General features: G+C 49.2%; 2 protein-coding genes across 2 annotated transcripts in view; one reads left to right on the top strand and one right to left on the bottom strand.

Moving 5' to 3' along the window:
• LOC128309459 (homeobox protein homothorax) overlaps window positions 1-22,681 on the bottom strand; it is a 169,862-nt gene that overhangs the window by 143,173 nt on the left and 4,008 nt on the right. Inside the window, exon 3 of the mRNA XM_053045859.1 lies at window positions 264-517. Coding sequence (XP_052901819.1) covers window positions 264-517 — 254 coding nt within the window. The remainder of the gene's footprint in view (window positions 1-263; window positions 518-22,681) is intronic.
• LOC128309458 (uncharacterized) overlaps window positions 1-22,681 on the top strand; it is a 195,683-nt gene that overhangs the window by 93,202 nt on the left and 79,800 nt on the right. The gene's annotated exons all lie outside the window — the stretch shown is intronic.

Here is a 22,681-nt window from a genome sequence, read left to right on the forward strand (position 1 = left end):
GGAGGCCGGCTGGTGCAGTCCATTTGCTGCGGACCGCAACTTCGGAAGTCGGGGAAGGTTTCACACTTCAATCGCTCCCACCGGATCGCTCCCCGGATGGCAGAAGGCGTGAAGCGATGTGATTACTGGAATTTGCCACATTGGACACACGCGAGCGTAAAGATCGTGCAGATCGGACGGGGTGTCGGGCGCGTATTAATAAATGAAATTCCTTCCTCCCTTCGGCTTGCGACTGATTGATCGAAGAATCTGCTGCTACTTACCCGTAGATAGCTTCTTTATCTCGCTTGTGTATGTCGGGCTGCACTGCGCCCATGTGACTGGAGGCCGGTGAAACATGACTAGAGGTACCGTGATAACCGTGCATGCCGACCGAGGCAGCGGCGGCCGCATGGTTCAGGTGCGGGGAGTGATGTGGTGGTAGGCCGGACAGCGCCGGAGGTCTGTGGCCGGCATGTGGGTCATACATTCCGGCGGCACTCGCGTCCATCCCGTAGCCATGCAGGCCATCTTCGTACTGTGAAGTGAAAGAAGGAAAGAAAGAAGAGCGTTACCACACGTGTGTTCGAGAAGCGGCAAAGGGAGTGTAATAAAATATGGCCCCCAAAGGAAGGGATGGCATCTAATAGTACTGCTTCATTTGCAAACTCTTCCTCCAGTTTAGCCGGTGTGTAGTGAACCCACGTAAGGCGCATGGAATCGACTCAAACGTATGTTGCGTGCTGTACCGGGGTGGCTGATCCTATTAAATCTCTGCTCGAAGTCATTATCTTCTACCGACCGAACCTGCCTCAAACTTCGCCCTTGGCCAAACAATTCGAAAAACTGACGAATGTGAGAAAGAATAACACCGATTTTTATTCCATCACCCAGCGCAAAGCCGTTCTTCACCGTTTTGGGGATTGTAACGACCCCGCACGAACTAGACCAGAAAACCTCGAGCGTTTGCGTTTTTCGGCCATAAAAGCGTTAACCTTTCCTTTATGCGTGAGTGAAGAGTGTTGAGAAGTGTTACTCTATTGCTGCTGGGGTGAACATCTTGCATTTGATGGCCAAATACGACAGCGGCCACCATGATGATGATGATGATGATGATGAAGAGGATAATGATGTTCCATCACAATAGATCAGCCGGGAGGGCATCTTCAACAATTTGTGAGCAATAAAAGTTGCCATGTCCTCTTGCCCGGGGTTTTGATCCCGACGAGATGTACACAAAACCCGCCACGCATTCCTCACACGTGACGCAAGGGGAAAAAAGCGGGTTTGCACCGAATCATCTCGGGTGACTTTAGCCAACCACCGCCCCAAAACACCGGCGAACTCCAATTACCTCCACAAACGGACCCTCATTATCGACCGGAGTGCCAGGACTTGCTCCTGCAGCATTGCGGGAGAGTCCATGGCCATGATGAAGATGACTCTCCACCTCCTCCACAACACCGCTCTATAATCAATCGGAATCGTGCGGCTTTTCGCAAAATTAATATGTATGAACCGTTTGCCACTTGCTTACACCATTTTACTACCGAACCGCAAGGTTCGGGTTGCTTTTATATCCACCGGGTGGTTGCGAAACCTTTTGCAATAGCGCGGTCGGCTCCGACGACCCCCGACAACGTCTGCGATGATCCCGAGGGCGATGATGACAATGTTGATGGTATATTCATCCCACACGCAACGCGATTTCAATTTGTGTTGCACGAAACGTGCAAGGATTTTACAATTGCTCATCGTGCAACACCCCTTTTGGCTGGCAAGGAATTCGTGTTAGGGAGCGCGTACGCTTCCGAACGCGCAGATGTGTCGTTTGAATATTTGTCATCTTCCTTTTCTTTTATTTGTCAGTTCCGTTAAATAAAGAACGGAACCCTTCTTCTGCACGTGCACGTGTGGGCGACTGGAGGGCCGGATAACAAAATTGTTGCTGTAAGTGTTTAGAGCCCAGCATCTTGCACCTCCGGTACGGCGCCGGAATCGATTTAGACTCCATTTTCCCATTTCCCGCGCCCGACTCGTCCCCGGGGGAGAAAGGGTGGAGCCATAATTGAAAAACATTCATTTTATGTTTTTCGGTCCAATTCCCCACCGCATCGTTGGGCCCAGGTTGGTGGGTAGCAGGAAAATGGATTTTTCCACTTCCGACCAGCGGCGCAAATACGCATCCCCTGCTTGGAACGATGCGGGAAGCAACGACTGATCATCATTTCGATACGAGCGAGAAACAAAAAAAACTCCATTTTATCTTCGCGTCCCGACCCCGACCAACTCGGAGGTCTCTGCGAAACAAAGGCAACTGCGCGCTGGAACTGGAAGCCAGAAAAGACGGAAAAATAGCGTGCCAGGTACAGGCCGCGCCGCACTTTCGGTACCGCTTTTCGCACTCAGTTTTCTCCCAAGAGAGCATTGAAAAAACCCCTTTTATTATTTCTTGCCTTATTGTGCAAAATCTGAATCAGTTCGCCATTCGATGCTTTCGACCGCGTAATGGGGAAAAGATGCTACACCACGGCAGCGGCCAACTGTGCATATCATATCTCCCGGCGGTATTGTTGTGCAATTTTGTCTGTGTGTGCTCGCCGTGCCGGTATGCCGCTGCTACCCCTTGTGGCCGGGCAACGCCGAGCCAATCGGCTGTTTTTGAATTGGCCCTCCTATGGGTTTAAAGCGCTCCGGTCGCTGGTCGCATCCGGATCGTTAGGAGCGTTCCGCCGCGAAGGGTTGAAAGATTGCTGTATTATCTGGATTTCTTTCGATTTTCCTTTTTGCTGCTCATATTCCACCCCGTGCCCAAGAGGAATTTCTGTGCGGCCCATTTGATTACAACAAAGAAGAAAAAATTCATATACATACACGAAATAACCAAATCCCATCCCAGCAGCCGCAGGGGGTAGAATCGAAGGGAAATGAATTGGTGAAAAAATAGATATCAACAGTACGGCACGAAAAGGGCCCGCCGCACCCTTCGCAGCTCGCATTGGAAGGATGCCGAGCGGATGCTACAAATCCGTGTTCCGGAAATGCTAAACTCTAGCCCGGCGAATGGCGATGAAGAAACGTGTCCTAGCCTCGAGAGGTTAACATCCGTTCCCGGCAGCCAACAATGGCATTGCAGACATGTGTGAGTGATTTCCACAAACAAATTCATTTCACCACAGATGATGCTCTCACTGGTGCGTCGCTACGTTTACGCATCCTCTAAACGCCATCTTTAAGCAAAGCTGCTGTTTCCGGCCACTGTTTACAATAGCCAGAGGATCTTGTGAAACGGTACAGTTTGGCGTACATTTAAAGCAGGAAAAATACGTCTTTGAATGATTGCTTGAGATAGAAATTCCTCTTCCATGTGTGGATCTTCATCGATCTTCTGAAACAGATGAGCGAGCAAAGTTTGGATGCTACTCGATTAAAATTGATGGTCGAAACGGTTCTCGAATACGGTGATGCAAAGCACACTGTCCCACATACTTCACATCGCGACCAACAATCAATCCAAGCAACCGAGCACCGGGGAATCGAGCTACGAATTTAAACAACTCCCCCAGCAAGAAGAACGCGCTATCGCTCTGTCGCTCATTAGCTATGCAGAAAAAATGCGATATCCAAATGTTTTCCCAAGGATCCTCAGGCACAGGCCCACTTGGATATTCTTGGAAACATTCCCGATGCGAATGAGCATCTCGATCGGGGAAACACCAATGCAAGGAAGATGTGGAAGAAACCAACAGCACCGAAGCATTGGAGCAAAGTCACGGGGAGGGACTTTGGGAAGATATTTTTGGGAGCGCGCATCGGAACGATGATTGATTATGTTCTGGTAGATTTTGACACCAGGATTTTCGCCCGAGGAAATAATCAACAAGGAAACGTGAGACGTCGGTCTCACACCGAGCGGGAGATGGGTGGAAGACATTTTTGAAAACAACAACCCCGAGTTCCCTGGTTGGGACCATCGAACAAAACCCCGAACAACACAGATGACACACGGGAGATGCAGCAGAGATACAGTGTGCGTATTGGATTTGGCTCGAAAACCAGTTGGCGGTCGACGAGGGCCGTTGTGTGTTGGATGCAGTTGTGGATGCTGCTTCTTCGTGCCGTGGTCGCACATCGCATTTCGTATCGCACTTCGCTGTCGCCACGGATCGTTGTCGTTGTCGCGAACCAGGGGTGTCATCGCGACAAACCATCGCTTGCGTTTCCCTCCACGGTGAGCGCAGAAACATGTGCAACCAAAGAACCCACACCCAACGCATCCGGCCGGGCGGGATCGGGACGTCGCTACGGTACGTTGACAGACCGGAGTGTAATAATCATCATCAGGGTACTGTGGCTGTATGTTTTGCCGGAGCTATCTGGTAAAGATCACCGAGCGGGATGATCCGCTGTGAACGGTGCAGGATGCAGGACAACACACATGCATACCCCTTGTTGGACTTGGCTTGTTACTTGACACTCTCGAATGTCTCCCGGGAGAGAGTAAGTCATTTTTCAAGCAGCTTAAACCCTCGAATCCATCCACGGATCTGTGCGACCGTATGAAGTCCCCGGTTCGGGGCAACATATCGGGCTGTGGTATCTGTTTCGGTGATGGTGATGGTGAAGGCGAGGTAAATCTCATGTTTTTCGTCGACATCACACAACGACGACATAACTAATTTCCCAATACCCGCTTCAACGCCCTCACGGCACGCTACCCCGTTGGGTGATGGTGGTGGAGTTCCCGCTTTCGAAAACAAACTAAGGGACGAGATTGAATGTGGTCCGAAAACTGTTTGCAGTACAAATGAACTCGTGCCGTATTATCCCCCGGACATGGTGAAAACACAACCAGCTCCAGGTTCCATCGTGCACCCCAAAAACAGGGAACGCCATCGGGTCATTTGCTTTGACCGATTAAACCCGAAAAGGGATAAAATGGAAACGGGGTTTTTTGAAGAGCATCGGTTCACAAGAACACGCATACACATACAGTCGAGTAGTACTCCACACGCAATGTCAGCAAAACTCACAACTCCATTACTCCGCTTCCCCAAAGCAAAGCCGTTATGATATCGCTTTCAAAACATACACGCCTAATGTCGCTTCCTCCACGAGAGCGAAAGGGTTGCTCAGCTGCGGCCAGTAAATAGTCGAGTAATTGATATTAATACAAACCCGAGCCACCCTCATCCGGATAGCACGAGTAGCCGACAACCATTTGCTGATCCCTTTGACCTTTTCCACCTCAGTGAACAGTCTCCCGGCCAGGGATCACCGCATTGACGTGATAAGAAACATCGGACCCATCCTGGGAAGAAAGCGGTCTGCCAGGTCTTGGGAACTCCTCCAGCCCAGTATCTATATCAATTAGGACTAGAACGCCGTCGGGCGACCGTCAAACCATTTGCATAAAATTAGGGCACGCTCACACACCGGCGGCGCAAGATTTTCCCGCACCCCAATGCGTCTGCGGTGACATCACAGTGCAAGCCAAAAAATCACGACCACTCCAAAATACTTACATACACCCACTCTTCCACTAGACCAAACATTAACATGCACATTATCTGAAACGCAGTGACAACGATGGTATTTTTTTTATGTGTGGAGCTGCCCGGGAAATTCCCGCCGGGGAGAGGGGCTTTCCTCAAGAAGTTTTCCAATTTTCAACCAATCAACCGACACATCCGAATGGCCAATTATGGTGTTCCGCCCTCCAGCCAGCATCAGTCTGGTTACAAGTTGATATGGAGATTCTTTTTAGTATCGGCCCTATCGGCCGTGCTCCATCGCAGGCAGAAGAAGCACTCCGTGCGAATTGAAATGTTTTCCTTTGGTGCTTTTGTGTCGCTCTAGAGAGCCCCGGCAAGACACAAGTATCATCCTCTTTTGGTGAAGTGAGTGTTTTATGTTTTGCTTTTGGGGAGATTTTTTTTTTCGCCGCTGTTTGGCTTCTACTTCACGACCAGAAATAGAAGGTTCTTCACGCATTGGGGGCGACCACTTTAAGGTGAATAGGGATGCTAGAGTGTGTGTGTGTGTGTGTGTGTATGTGTTTTTTTCTCTTCACTTCAATTCCTCTAAATCGCTTCCCTCTTACTTAAAGTACCATATAGTTTGAAGATGGTTTTTGTTTTCGCTTTTCAGAGCACCACTGAATTTGAACCGGATCGTGGCATTCGAGGTCGGATCGGCACGATCGTTACCAATGGAGACGAAGGAGACGGAGAGGGCTGGAAGAGGGCATACAGGATCGATTACGACCTATGAAAGATTCCGTGGAATTGTGTGAGTGTTTCTTTTAACCAGACCGTTGAAGCAGCTCTTGAAAATATCAAAACTCGGCCAAGAACCGAGGGCGTGTGTGTGTGGAGTCTTTTAAAAAGCTCTAATTGATTTCGAAGCACGCCATGTTCCTTTGTACCTTTCTGAACCTCGGCCGCACACTCGCACTCTCCCAGATGCTTTTGTTGCCTGTTGATCACCCTTTCTCCATTTTCCCCTTTTTCATTGCCAAGGTAGAATGGGGAACCATCCCTTCTCGCTTCACATTCTTCCCGGTCATGCTCGATTGATCGCTCGATTAAATGCACACGAACATTGTTGCCAGCGCGGTTTACCCTCGCTGTGCGGTGCAGCATTCGTCGCTTGATCGCAGCGGATCGACCGCGGATCAGGATCAGGTTTAAGTGGTGATCGTGCGCAAATTCCCGCCTAGCGGCCACGGGGAAGATGAAAGGCAGAGCAAACGAAAAGCGGGAATGATTTTTACAAATCATGAACACCTTTTTCCAGCGCTCGCTGTGTGTGCCTGCGCTGCAAATAAATTCCATTGGCCATGGTTCCCGCTGGACACAATGAGCGTCGCATTGCGGGAGGGTATGTAAAGAGAACCACCCTCCCTGTTGAAGCCCCCCTTTGGACTTCGGAGTTAAACCGGCATGTCACGCACGCCCAAATGGTCACCCCCTCTTTCGGGGGTCTCGATTCGATCGACGATCCGTATAAGCGCGTGATTGATTTTTGCCCTGTTCGATGCTGACCAGGCGAAGCTGTCTTTAGCATCGACCTCCATCGCAGCCAAAGGATCGACCAAAATCGACCAGTCACTCTTAGTTGTCAAAATTTTCTATGGACCTCCAGCTTACGGTTCAACATACCATTATAAACAGCCAAAGAACAAGAGAGAGAGAGAGAGAGAGAGAGAGAGAGAGAGTGAGAGAAGGAGAGAGTTGAGCTAGCGCCCTTTATATGTGGCTTTTGCTTACGATTTTTCGAGAGTGCGAGTGCGTCGGAACCGGGCGCGTCTTGCCGTCTGGTGATGGTTTTGTAAGACCGTAAAGTGGTGTTTGCAAGCTTCTGAAAGACCGCCAATAAAATACCCATCGCGATCTATAAGCTGGGTGCAACTGACACATACAGGCAGAAGACCCATTTGGGGTTGTCCAATCAATTTGGTCATTTTAAAACCAGCCGCATCTTGCCGGCCGCAAGTATTGTGGAAGGAAGATGAAGAAAGCAGCACCACAGTGTACAGCTTCACGCACCTACCAATTTCCTCCGTCGAGTTATTATATATTGTGCCATAATATCTGGAACCGATGCCCGTCCGTTCGTGGGCGATTCCTTTGTCCGGTGTTGGGCGATGGTAAAGTTTTTGAATAAATTCTGACGAGGCCCGGAATAGTCCATTTACGCTCACGTTCAAATATAAGAGAGTTTTTCTGGGTTGATCGACACCAAAGCCACCAAAGCAGCGAACACGCACAGGAGGACGGTCAGAGAAATTCAATAAAACCAGTCAAAAAGTATTACCTTCGGCAAGATTCTACATTCTCCGGGCGAAGGGCGCGAAATGAAAAACTCCCGAGCGAAAAACTTCATCTCGCGTATCCAGCGCAGATCGTCTTTGTGTGGAGTTATTTTCATCGTCAGCATCCCCAGCATTCCAGTCGACGAACGAGTGGGCGGCATTTCTCGAACAAAAGCCCACCGTTCGCCCCGAGAAACTTCAATTACTTTTCTTTCGCATGTACACTTTCGCCCGGGCTTAAGCAAAAAACCGCAGCTATTGTAATGGATTATTAAAAACAAAATTATGCAAATGAGTTCCCAAAGGCGAGAGTGGAAACTCTTCGACGCCGTCGAGTGTCGCGCTTTGCGTCGAGAGGCGGGACTTTGGTGCGTTTGCTTGGGCGAATTTTTATTGGGTGTTTGCTCTGTTATCATAGCGCGGAGGGAGATAATTCGAGAGGATGTATTTTGTGTAATTTTGGCCGCCACTGCTGCCACTGCGTGTTTAAACGCTACAAGAGACCGAGATCGAGTGGGATGTCCGACCGGACAGGGCAGGAATTGGAGTTGGGCAATGTTGGTGGCGTCGGAGCATCGCAATGTTCTGCTGTTATCATCGTCACCAGCACACCTCGCCGCATCTTCCAGCGCGTATCTGTCCACCTAGCCCCGGCAACACATAACTTGAGAACTTTATTTTAATTAACTAATTATTTCAACGCTAAGCTACCCTGCCTCACAGTGCCACCGCCGACCGAAACACCGATCGGGACCGATAATAATTTTAGGACGAGTTTTATGGCCCGTTCTCCACCTTTATCTTTCACCACAATGGTGGCTCCACTTGCCCCGTCCCGATCCGGGGAAAATCCATTAGGCCAAAAATGCGCCTAATTACCCACACTGCCACTGCTGCACTGGCACAAGCGGGTGGAAATTAGTCGGGGGGTTTGGGAGGTTATTTTGCAAAAATTCTGCCACAACACAACAGCCTCCGCACCAAAGCGTTATGGCCACAACCAAACAAAAAGGCAAAAACATCATTTCGCTATGGTTACGCGTGGCTAATCTTGTGCCGTTTCCGAATTCCACCGGGTTAGAGGGTGTTGGGGGTGCGAGCGTGTGTGTATAAGCACATTAAGCACAATTAAAACAAAGCAGAAAACGGAGAGAAAAAAGAACTAGAGTCAAAAATGTGTAAAATGGTGTGCGCGAAATTTATGCATAATTATTATCCGACTCACCGGAATCGAAAATTCCGCCCATTTCTCCCCCGGGTTTGGCAGGTTTTATTTCGCAGGACAGAATATATTGTTGTTTTTTTTTCCTTTGGGATGTTTATCAGAGTTGTAATTCCTGTGGCCACCCTTTTATATCGATGCTTCGCAGTTATTTGGCATGCCGGAGACAACCGTTTCGATGGCGAGAGCTTTGGACAACGTGTAATTTCCCAGACGACCCTTCTACGGTGGGTCACAAGGTTGGAAGAACAGGTGGCAGCAATTCTAAGCACGGGCCAGACAAAAGTCACATTTTCCCGCTTCGCCCATAAAACCACACGTGTGTACGTGAAATAATTTTATATTAATGTGCCATAAAATATTGAAACCCCGCCGTCCACCTGTCCGATGCACCCGAGCTCTAGCGCGCGATGACAAGTAATAAATAAAATATCGGCAAAACATCGTAAAGTACTCACTGCACCGTTGCGGGCCATTTCCCGCTAACGGACGGAACTTGGGCATTAATGTCCAGCCAAATCCCGCACTAAAATGATAGGAAATAATTATACCCACGGATCCCCGGACCACCCACCCCATAATGGGTGGCCAACCGGTGTTGTGCCCCTTTTTGAACCGTTTCGACCCGATCGCTTTTGGGGTCGGACCTAGGGGTAATTCGCAGAATTACCACTACCTTTCAGCGACTCAAGCATTTCTGCAAGAGTTTCGCCAGCGTGAAGCATACGTGCGTGTCACGTCACATTGACAGGAGTTCCCTGCATTTCCGCGTACGGCAGCACGGCGTACGTCGTAGTAGGGTGAAGAAATTTGACATATCGGGATACCGACGGATGGGACATTTCTAATACAACCCCCTCCTGGGTCTGAGTTTTTCAGTTCCCTTTTCTCCCGATACATTTTTCTACACACTTTTCCATCAAGGTCCGTAAAGCCCCCGGCGAAAGAAGGTAATAATTGTACATTTTTTAAACATTTATGCCTAAATTACAATCAACGACTTTCCAATAGGCATAATTCACGCAACATTAAATATTCATCGACCGTTCATTGATGGCGTACGTACCTCACCATTCAGCACTACTAAATTACTTCACTCCCACCTCTTGCGACGGTGCGTGTCTGTTTGTGTGCGTGTGTGCGTGGGGGTTGAGGGGGAGGTCGCCCAGTTCCACCGAGGGTTAATCGATAGGGTGTAAAAGGGGGCAACTAGAAAAAACACACGCTCGAATGTGTTAGTCACACGCCATGCCTTGAACGGTGGGACGTTATCGATCAGTGCGCTATACATAAGACTGTGCACAATATAGTCAAAGAAATGGTGCGTCGTTTAACACGAGCTACCCACGACTGTTCGATCGCGACAAGCGATCAATATGAGATGGAGTGTGTTGATAAAATTGCATTCTTAAAAATATGCGCTCACAACCAGAAAAGGGTTCTGGCATTTCGATGGCTCGTTGCGCCAAATGTTGCGTTCTTACCGTTTACGCCCTCGCCGGGCAAGCGAATGAATGTGATCGTGAATGAGTTGGCACAAAAATCCCATTTCAATCAACGGAACGGATAGGAGAACGCAACAACATGGCCCGGCGAAACCTTCACGCAATGTATCCTGGGGACTCTTTAATGCTGCTTTTAAAGACATTCAGGACATTCGTGGGTCAGACACACACCGTGATGGTGCGGACTGTGAAATTTGTCAACTCATCTCCGTCGCCCGGTTTGAGCCCTGCTGTGTTTTGTCCTGCGATCCCTCGAGCGGAACTGACTCAGCTGTTGGAAAACCGAAAGTGCACACTCACTGCGTTGTGCAATGCGGTGCCAACCAACCGTGGGCCTTATGCGACACTCCGCATCGATGTGGCCGGCCTTAAAGCTGGCCAGGACACACGAAGCGGCAGCGAAATTTAAACACAATTCGTGGGGAGATGCCGTGGATAGGAAATAGGGCCCTTCTGCTAGTGGGCCTCAAAATTAGCATACACCCTTTTGTGTACAGCGCCTGGCCGCATTGGTCAGTTTGGAGTTTTGCCACACCGTGGAGGAACTGTGTACGGTGAAGGAAATCGCTAACAACAGGGTGGATTTGATCCTAGGTAAAGGTACGAGGAACGCACGTTTACTGGTGCAGTGTTGTTCGAGTCCTGCACGACCGGAGCACAGAACTCCGACCGACTATTCGCTCCAAAAACGGAACGCATGCGTATGCGTGCCGTGCTGTACAGTGTCGTCCCTAGTTTTGTTAAATGGTTCGAATCGAAGGGAATAATAATGTAAAGGCCGGGGAAGATAACAAACTCGGCAGCATTGAGCCGACTGCCGAAGGGAAAACGGAAAATGAACGACAAACAACAAATGAAAGAAGAAAAAACGCACACACACACCAGGATAGGGAAGCGGTTCCCGGAGATCCTGGAATGAAGGGAACGCGCGCGCTCCCGGAGCCAAAAAGGATCATCAATCAATTCTATCCCCTTGGCCGTGTGGTGTACGCGCTGTGCCGGCCATTTTGAAATTCATTACTTACATGCCATACGCAGGCAGCAACCCGCCGTTGCCGAACGCCGTGAGGAGCCTTCAGACGGCAACTCGACTCGACGGCAAAACTAATAAAGCAACGGCAGCAAATAGGCTCCCTCTGTTTCCCTCTGTGTCGCTAGAGCGCAAAACGCACCAGACGACACACGCTGCTGGAACTGACAGCAGTTTGAAGCTGAAGTGGCAGTGGCAAATCGTGCGCTCGCTCGGATGAATTTCTGTATCGCCGTATCAACCCCACACATCGCTCCCGCAAGCACCGTTAATAAGCTTTTGCAGGGAATTAAACCAAACACAACATTACACTCGGGAGGGGGGGACGAGAGTTGAGCAATTCTGGGGTTGCTTAAGAAGCTTGCAAAGCCCCACAACGCCACCGGAAATAAGACTCGGAATATCTTCGCCAGAATTGCCGAGATCAGGGCCCAATCTCCGTCACATAGCGCGCTGATGGCGAGATGGGCGAGAACTGATTTCGGGGTGAAAAGTTTTGCCAAATTGGAATGTTGTTCCATAACAACGCGAATCATCACTGTGATAACTCGTTCGGCCCAAACCGTATCTTGACGTTCTCCCGTTTGCCGTTCTTGTCGGTGGTCGCTCCGTGTATCGATTCTTAACAGGAACACGAAATTTCTCAATACCTCCAAAGCTGTTTAGGGCCCTTCTCGAAAGTCGATTAGTCGAACAAGTTGAGCGCTGCCGTATCGCTGATAAAAATGCTGGAACTTTTCCCTTGTTTTTTGGGGAGCCGGTGGAGGAAGCCTAAGGCCGCCCCGACTGTGTTGGTTTTGGCCGTATCAGTTCCATTCATCGACGGTGGTAGCTCGACTCGACCGGTACACGGTTTTCGATAGGGTTCTTTTCCGCCAACAACAGCGTCAACATCACCGAAAAAACGGGTGAGATTAGAACAGGCCTGGGACCTGGAAATGATAACTTTCGCAAACACAAGACACGATTTCATATCGCACCTACTGTACACCGGAGGTGGCTGGAACAAGCGGACCCGGGACCAGTGTTTCGGTACTGCCAGTTTGTCTAGCATACACGATCATCGGCCAACCGTGCCAACTCGGTACGGTTGTTATCAGCAAGCAATTCTAACACCTCTGCTTGTCACCTGAGCGATGTCGTCGTTTCAGTTGTGGGGCTTATTTTGAAACACAGGAAGCCCTAGCAATGACCAGCGTAAAGTGCGGACAGGCAGCGCCAGTGGGGTGAGCAAACAGCAGCGTGGATAAAATAATTCAACGAATCTGATATCACTCTACCGGCCGATACGCGAGATACGATGTTTGGTTTGTTTGATTTATTTAACAGCGTTCGAATCTCTCCCAAACAACTCGATTGGTGCGTTCTGATCATCATCGTCTTATCAGGCCGCTCATGGGGATGTACTTGCACGAGTTTACGAACAGTAGGGGCCTGATTGAAGAATGAATATCCGTCCAATAGTGTTTTATCTCGCGGTGTTCTGATTACTTCTGCCAGTAAACTTTGCATCGGATCACCATCCACGCCACTGTATCCGGCCCGGGGTGTTGATCGAGAATAGTCTGCCCACGGCATCTCGCCATTAGCGGCTGCCGAGATTTTGGAAAGTGCTCAAAATTGAACATGATAGGCAACGTAACAAAAAAAAAGCGGAAGCCGTTTCAGTGGACAGCGTGCTAAACTCTCCCGACTTCGGGGCTCCGTTCGAGGTGGTCGGCTGAATCTGGACCAATCTCGCGTGGGGTTTTGGCATGGTGGAGGTAGTGGTGGCCGGTTGTTTGAAAATTGTGATCAATTGAAATGGAGAGCCATCGTTAGCGCGTGCATCGTTTTCCTGCCGCCGCCAAACACTGTGGTCTGTGCCAGCAGAATTGTCGTCAATTGATGGAAACGAACGTACAGCAACGCAGGCTGACCAGATCCGGCAGTGCCAGTATGCTGTGCATGATGCTGGTTTCGGTTGCTCGGGCACGGCTTTTTAGAGGTCTCGCATCGCATCACCCCTGGCGGATGCTGGTTCGAAGTACGCACTCAAGCTCATCAACACCGACACCGTTTTCAAGTGTCACAAACGTCATCGGAACGTCAAAAGTGGTCCTTCTTTACGAAGTGTTCTTCCGCGGAATTGAACGACTTTTGTGCCATCATCAGGTCGGGAAACGAACTCTCCCTCCCCCAAGTTCTACGAAAGTGACCGCCAAAGGATCCTGTATTCGGCAAAGCAACATCAGCATCATCATCATCATCAGCGGCAGCAACATCAACAACAATCTCATCGCCCGTCATCCGTTGCTCAGGTGTATGTCATCGACTCCGGCGGTATATATCACATGGACACGTTTGGTTGTTGACATACATTCCGACACCTTTGCGGACACGAATAAACCCTCACAAAAAATATCTATATAATTCTAAGAACAACCCGCAACAACACCCAACGAAATAAAAAAAGAAATCATTCTTGAAGGGAATTAGAACCATAAAACCCATACACATTCTAGAGCTGGGTGGGCCCCGGACCGGTGATCTGTCCGTGCGGGATGAGTTTTACACTGGTCGCGAGAAAATAGTCACCCCCGAAAAGATTTTACCGCCGTCGGGACGAAAAACCTTCCCTCCCACCGGAACATCGGGGAACATCATTAAGGGGATTGTCAAAAATCAAGCATTCGGCCGCGGGTTCGGACGAACAGAGCGACCGAGGCAAGAGAGATATAAAATATTATAGTCATCATCTTCGTTGCCGACAACTCGGAGACCGCCGAGTCCCCGATGGTGCGCAAGGGCACCGGTCCGTACCGTGCCTCCCAGATTTTGGGAGGATTTAATGTGCCCAAAAATCATTTCACGCCAGGCCATTCCGTCTAACGGCGTAACGAAACGAAGCATTCCTCTTTATGACACACTGCGTTGTGTGGTGTTGGGAGGGAGGACAGTTTGGAGGTTTAAGGGTAAAGAAATCCGACAAGAAACATCAACCAAAACAACACAGCGCGACACACAGGTACGAAAGGCTCGTCGTCCAAATCTTCTCGGGACACAAAAAGATTCCTGTTTTATGTGCATTTTTTGTTTTCCGTGTGTTGTTTCACTTGTTGTTAGTTGGTGCTTGGTGCTCATAGTGATGGTGCTTTGCTCTCTGATTCCGCATATGAGACAAATGGTTCTCATGGCTTCCATTCCGACAGTCGTGGCAGCCGTGGCTGACGGATGCTACAATGTTACGTGATCTATTATCACAACCCGCTTCCCGAACGTCCCTAAACGTTTGCCGCGTTGGTGCACATGTTTTGTCACCTAGTTCCCCGTGTGCTCGAGTGACCCGCTTTTCTGTCGACAACACATTACGACCAGGCCCGGGGTGACCTACCCGCCCGTGCGTGTGTGTGCGCAGATATTAGCTTTACCGCATTATGTCATACCGGTAGTAGCCGGCCGTAGCACCGTCGGGAAGCCTTTTTAACTCGCTGACCCGGCGCGCCCGTGGGTGGTATTTCGATCGATCCGAAAAAGGGGGCCGAACAAAACAACACTCTCCCGAATACCGAACGTCATACCGGTACCGGGGGTACTGGTGCAGTCGTCGGCACTAGATTTATTTCCTGTTCCTGTGACCCTTTGCGCCTGCTCACCGGCATCCGTATCTGCATCTGGGACACCATGGGGGTACCCCCGGACGGTAACAGACGGTCTGCGGCAGCGATTTAACGATCGCTAACCAAAAACCTGCTGCGCGCTCGTGTGAACGCTAGCCATTTTTAGTGGCGTGGTGTCCCGCCGGGGTGTACCAGGGCATTCATTACGCGCCGTGCGCGATTCCGCTGGCGATAGGCGATCTGGCGCTGGTTCTTGTTTTGGTTGCCAGACCCGGGGGTTGACCTTTTGCATGGGTGCTCGCGGGAATCGGAACCTGCTACCAGGGCATTGCAAAACGGTTCGATTGAATGCGTTCGCCTCCCTTCCCAGTGTTGTCCAAATATTCAGCCAATGCATTAGAGGGACCATGGCAAGTGCAAATCATCCGACAAAATAGGCGGTGCAGGTGCAGCAGGGAGTGTGAAAAGATCTGCCGGTTCGATAGCTGCCAATGTAAGCCAAAGGACGAGAGATAATTGAAGAGCGATATCGATTGGTTTTAGAGTTATTAGAAATATGACACTGACGACGCAAAATGACTGCTTCACAATCGATCTTTAAACCACCCACAAATCGTTGGGTTAGAGCCACTAGACAGTGGGACGACCTTGGAAGAAATTTTATTGCAATTGCCTCAAACCTGGACCTGCGCCCCAGCGTACATAACGAAACGGCAGCGTGGTTCGTGCAGCTTTCGCCTGTGAATGTTTCGAACGCGTCCGTTCCTCACGAAGATCAGCCCAAAGCACCAGAAGAAATGAAAGATCATTCACAGTAATATAATAATTTCCTAAACTGCATATTATTTAATTTTTCCAGTCCGTTTCCTAGACCGCTTAGCGGGCCACAAGCGTCTCGTCGGTGCTCCGTGCCTTTGCTCATAATTTTATTGCTCGCTTCGTCCTCGTAACTGCATGCTGGCCCGGGGGATGGAAGGAGATACCCGCGCATGTGTTTTTTGTTGTTGCGTTTTTCATCTTCACACAAAACCTCCGCTCCGAGGCAAATGAAATGAACTTTTAAGCGCTAGAATCACACCCTGTCATTCCGATCAACGCCCTTTTTCAACCATCAAATAACGATAAACTTTTACGACTGTCATTTTATACCGCATAATTATACGTATTTTGTTGTGTGTATCGTGTTTTGTTCGTAAGTTTCGCTTTTCGTTTCTTTGCTGCTCAGAGCCCCGTCGACGTTCAAGAATTGGATGTTCTTATGGCCGGGTTGGTTTTTTTGGTTCCTTTTATTTTCTTCAGGATGCAATTCTTAACGTTTTAATGCTGTGTTCCATTAGCTTTCACTAAGCATCCAAGATTGGTTTCTATGAAAGCGGAGTTGCAGTCGTCTCTCGCCGATGAATGGATTCTACTAGCCTTCGAATGGAATCACTTTTCCTCGGAACAGATTAGCAAAACAACACCCTTTGCAAATCGGTTAATATGCTCGTGTTTGACCATTTCCGTCCTGCGATGCTGCGGTGAGCTGGCACATTCGCGAGACGGCCTTTCGACACTTGTCTGCATCAGATGCGTCGGAATGCCGCCGTGTCGGAAAGGGTTTTCGAACCATTTCCAGCCGGCACCCATGCGAGGCGCGATCTCGCGAGTGTGCGATCACCATCGGCCGTGCATGAGCAAGAGACAGAGCAAACAGAAAAACGACAGACAAATCATCACCGTCGTCATCGGCATGGCATCCGTGCGTTACGGAGATCCCATGGCACCCGCGTACTGTTCCGCGTAGCTCCACACCCGAAAGTGCCGAAGTGCTGAGGGTGGAACCATTTGCCAAAGCGTGCTCCAAAGAATGCACGATTCTCGGATCGGGTTGAGCAGGGCTGGATTTCGGCCGTATCGCACCGCATCATCCGCCGCAACACCCGCAGCCCGTCGGCAAACGGGTGGAAAAGCGACCGATGGATGACGATGACGATGAGAAATGTGCTCCGGATTAAGAAGGTCTTTCGCGCAGGCCGGCACACCAAGTGCGGGCCCCATTACAAACGGCGGCATTTATTTAGCATCGACAGCCGTCGCTGCCGTACTTCGACACCGATCGCCTCCCACCATGTGGATGTGGCCGGGCCGCAACATTTGAATTATCGCTCCACCGCGATAGGTATGGGCGGCAAGATGTGCGACGAGGGAAAAATGATTCCTCGCGCAAACGAGGCGGAAGGCAGTAATTGAATTTCAGGGCCTCCGAGTTTTCGATCTTCAACTGTGTGCCGTCTGGTACGATCATCTTCTCGCCGCGCCGCGTACGAACTGCGGCTGTGTTTGAGGTACTGTTTTTGTGTGGCCGAGTGTTGGCAACGGTGGCACCACGAATGATGCAATGCAACAAATATCCATCTTTTGGCCTTTTTCCCGCCACGACGATGACGATCGGTCGATGATTAACGCTACCCCGGTTTCCCGGGTGCCATATTGCGATCGATCGCCGGGAATGGGCGACCGGGCTATTTTTATCCCGACCAGCACCGGCGGATAGGAAGCAAAATGGAAGCTCCCCGTGGAATTTATTTTCTAACACGGAAAAACCTTCCCCCAAATGGGTGTTTTCACCTTTTTTCCGTACTAATCTTTCCACTCGTCACGGATCGACACGGATAAAGTGGGACGTCGACCAGTCGCCCAGAGAGTCTCTCCAATGCAGCCTCCGTCGGTGGGAGGGAGGTGGCCCCGGTGTCGGGGAGATTAAACAAATAATAATTTATATATTCATGATGTTTATCTCGTCAAGGATTGTATACAATCGATCACGCGCGTAATAATCATACCGAGCGAAGGGGCACCACCCTTCGGCAGGTGAGAACCACAGATTCTTCTTCTGCCGCTGCTGCATGTCCGTAAGTAGGTTTTGAAGTGGCCCTCACGCAATGTGTATGTGGGTTTCTTTTCCACCCGCGCTCGATCATTAGTCAAAAATAAAATACCGCCACGGCCTCAACTGCCGCCGCTGTCCGGACGGGATTACAGCTAGCGCAAGTTGATTTTCTTTGGAGAAAAACTAAACACACCTTCGATAAAGTCCCGATCGCGTCGGGAAGGGTGGGAATCGGTCGATCGCTTTTACTTCTTTTAATGGCGCCGAATGAGTGTTGGTGGTGGTCTGGTTTTTCCAAAACCCAGAACTTTCACGATCCCGATTGATGTTTTCGACCGAGCGAGAGCCAGAAAAAAGGAACTCGCGTCCGTCGTGCTCGCGTTACGGAGCTGTATTTCATAAAATTTGTTTGTGGTGTTTGGTACACCAACGGCCCGAAAACCAATAGTGAGGTGTTCCGATGTTTGCGTAAACAGAAATGTAGAAAACGTTTTTAACTTTTCAGATGCGCCTGCCTGTGTTGCCGATGGATTTCTGGCATCACCTTTCGCGGTGTAATGATTTATAATAAACTTCGGTTTGAATAATATCACTTTCGACTGCTAATCTCTGTATACACACACACACACATACACTCACACACACACACACGCACGCACAAGCACATTAAACATGGATGATCACATGTTGGAGAGTACCGGGCAGAGGCAGATTGCACACTCAGCATCACTATTTTTCATCGATTGCAAACAAACCGGCACATGATCTCGCATGTAATGGTAGCTGATTATTCACGTCCTGAAGGGCCTGCCAGGCCGGTGTTTTATTTCGGCAGCACATTTCACACTTAATCAATCAGATTTAAGACGGAGTAAAATCATTTACTTGCCATTATTTCACTGCTAGCTTATGGAAAGACAACAACACTTTGGAACCCGATAGAAATATACGGCGAATGTGCTGAAAGGCGTTAGGGGCCTCCCGTCAAGAATCCTATCATCACACGTCCTAACCAGCTGGAAAGTGAACAGTTACGCGGTGAATTGCATTATTTAAACGGCGATCGCTTGCATGGGACGCAAAATCGTCTCATAACCATTTTTATGGCGGTTTCGTATGCGAAATAGATAGAAAATTGCACTTCTCCTAACGAACCCAATGCTTTGCACGCATCGCCTCGCACAGCTGCAGTATTAAAGTTGATTAAAATGTATACGACACTTGCAGCCTCCAACGTGTTCCCTCTCCAGGCAGGGAATTCCGTTTTTTTTCTATGCATTTCATCACATTTTAACTTCCGAAGGTGTTCCAGACATAGAACGGTGCCCATTTTGGCCACAATTGCCATTCATAACTAGTTAAATATTAATAAACACCCAGCGCTAGCTGGTACGCACCAAAATCCACCCCCCTTCGGAAAAATCATTCATGCCCATCTGTTGCCAATTGCCGCACGGAGACGCAAAAACGGCGGCGAATAATAATCATTACCGGCTCTAAGCCGTGGCATAAGTCAACGTCAGAAAATTGACGCTTCACAAATATGCATGCTATGCAAACACAATCTTTTCGGAGTTTGGCGCGGAAGGGAAAGAAAGAACGCGAAGCTATTTGAACGCAAATTTCCACATGGCCAATACCGGGTTACGATCTTCGTTTTTCTCGCGTAGAACGTTTATACGTGTTGACGGTTACTAGTAATCGGGAAAATACAGCATCGAGAGTAGGGCAGCACGGGAACAACAGCAACAGAAAAAAAGAACAACCCATCAGACTAGCAGCAGCGTTTTAGCAAATAGGGAAGCAACAACTGCTGCTGCTGCTGCTGCTGCTGCTGCTATCAGTGTATGTGGAGGGAATTTTGTTTTTATGAAAATGTTGTCATAAAACGAGACGAGATAGTTAAGGAGGCTGTGAAAAGAATTACCCAACCAGCGAAAACCCATCCCGTCGCTTGGTGGTGGGTTTGGTGTGCGTGCCAACTGCCGAGCGCGAGAACATTTGCCGACGCATAAGGCGCAGCAAACGATGAAGCTTTGGGAAAAGTGTTCCCGTCGCAACATTTTAAAACAAAAGAAACATTGATAGCGAATTTTTGGATTCTTACTGAAATCCATTACTGAAACAACTGCAAACATCACACATCCTGTTGAGGAGTTTGATATTATAACAACATCAACTAAAAACCACGGATGGATGGCTGGTGGAAAAGAGTCAAGGATTTGCCCGCAGTTCGCCTCCGTAACGGACACACTCACTAAATATAGAACGTAATAATAATTCATCACGGTGCGCAATCAAATGCTGTGTGTGCCGTTTGGTGTGCCTAAGTGGGCGTTCGGCAGAACGGTGAGGGGATTTATTTCCATTTGCTGCTTTTTGTTACGCAGGACAATCTCTCAATTTCACCCGCGGTCCGCGGTGTCACTCGGCTCGCATTGCATTTCCCTATTAGACATTTAATTACCCGTTCAAAAGCCATCGTCATCATCGTCCGTTAACCGGTGGTTCTCGAGTTTAATTCGCATCCAGTCGAGAGAAAGCGAGAGAGAAAGAGAGAGAGCAAGGAAAAAAGTGCACGACACGGCATTGAATCTGTGAGATCACGGCAAAACATCAGCGCACGGCAATCGGACACACGGCACAAATTGATCACCAGTTCTGTGCGTACAATCCGCGCATTGAAGTTATTTGAACAGAAAATGCTTTCCGGCCGGTTGCACATTACGTGGGAGAGGGCGGTTTAGGGCAAAACTATACACACAGTTGTAGTTAAGTCGTTGAGCGGTACAAACCGTGGAGCCCAAGCGGCCCTCCAACTCCGACTGGCCAACCAACCGGAATGATTGAAATAGACATCAGAGTTTCGATCAGGCACCGATCATCATTGTATTGCAAAAAAACACTATTTTATATCGACTTGGTGATGATGATGATGATGGCAATGCAATAAAAATGTGTGCAAATAAAGTTGCATTAAACGGCGATCGAAAGGGATACGGAAGGTCTGCCTCGTCTGTCGGACACTTAGTGCCTTGTTTATTGGGGAGAAGTTTGTCCGAGAAGCATAAAGAACGCAATGCATGTGACTCGTAATACAATCCCGCATGATACAGTATAACGCTTTTACATGTTTCATCATTTTTACAATCCAACACGACATGTTTGCTGCGGTAGTTTGATTGCGGGCCGCTCGGGCCGTGAGCACATGTCGGCGATTAATACAAAAAGAAACTCCACCAAATCCAACCGTCACGAAATAATCATTATTAGGCCGTTGTTGGATTTCAGCGGTTCTAAGTGAACACGAACAGTACGTTCAGAAAATCGCCGCGGATTTCTCAGGTGGAATGTGATATCCGTCGCATCATGAGCACCATTCCGAGAGTTCATCTCACAAGGATCGCACAACAACGCGTTCCACTGGTACGCTGCTTTGTGCATCTTCAGACAGCGGCTCAGGAAAAAAAACGTAAAAGGCATACACACGTAGCTTTTGCTTAAGTCCCGCACTGCATATTCACCTTACACGATGATTTGCGAGCCCACAGCGGGATGTGTGTGTCCTGCGTGTTTATGACAAGTTTACGATCAGTCCAAAATCACCATCATAAAGAGTTAATTTTTGGATACGTTTCCCTTTTTCTTGTCCCAGGGATGCTTGTGCTATTTACTCTTCTCGGTTCGACTTTTAATTTGTGTTGTTTATGGTGTTATGAGTGAGTGTCATTTCGCCATTCGCCCACCAAGCTGCCGCAAAGAACGAGCTTTGCGTTTGTGCTCGAAAACGGTACAAATGTGACCTTCGACCAGTTTACGATCACCGTACGATCATCCCCTGATGTACGCATCCTTTCGGGTGTTCCCGTTGTCCCTCGGCACCTCAGGTAGACGTTCGTTCCAAGAAATTACCATCAGCGCTCTTCTACGCCCCCGGTATTTGCCATTTCGAGGGGCTTTTCGAAAATCCAATCAAGTTTGTGTTGTTTTACTTGTTTTTGCCTTTCACCGATGCTTTCTTCTTTCGCCGGGATTAAGTCAGAACTTTGCCGACAAGAAGCGGGACTGTACCTGTGGTGATGGAGGAGATCACCGAAATTCCTCATTCCGGTACACCTTTCGGTCACATCGCCATCCATCGCAGTGAGGATCGCTCTTTTGCCAGGAGTCGTCCCATCCCTGGCGAACTCCTGCTGGCAGTGCCCGCAGTTAATCAAGGGTCGTGGCGCGCTGCTGCTTGCCCAAACTAATATGAACATCTCCCGCTGGCATTTACATACCCACACACACACACACACACACAGACACGCAACTGATAATCAGGGTTTTTATTATTGGCACAAACTCTCACACACGGTGGATGTTTCAGCGCACACGTTCTGCCGAGATATTGGAGGTTTATTTACCGTGAGCAGAAGGACACCACCAAACACTACCTGTCCGGACGGCCAATTCTTGGAATCTCAAAGGCCCTCGGAAGGGAGAAAGAAGGCGGCAGAAAGGTATGCTGCGCGAGTGTGTATGTGTGTAAATACATCTTATAACATCATCCCGCACAGCCCGGAGAGCCCTGTTCCGCCGAAAGAGATTATGGCGGTACGGAAAATTTGCATTTAAATTGAGAATTCTCGAACGGCGCGTTGGACGGATCTGACCTG

The sequence above is a fragment of the Anopheles moucheti genome, chromosome 2 (genome assembly GCF_943734755.1).
Source record: "Anopheles moucheti chromosome 2, idAnoMoucSN_F20_07, whole genome shotgun sequence".
NCBI classification, from domain to species: domain Eukaryota; kingdom Metazoa; phylum Arthropoda; class Insecta; order Diptera; family Culicidae; genus Anopheles; species Anopheles moucheti.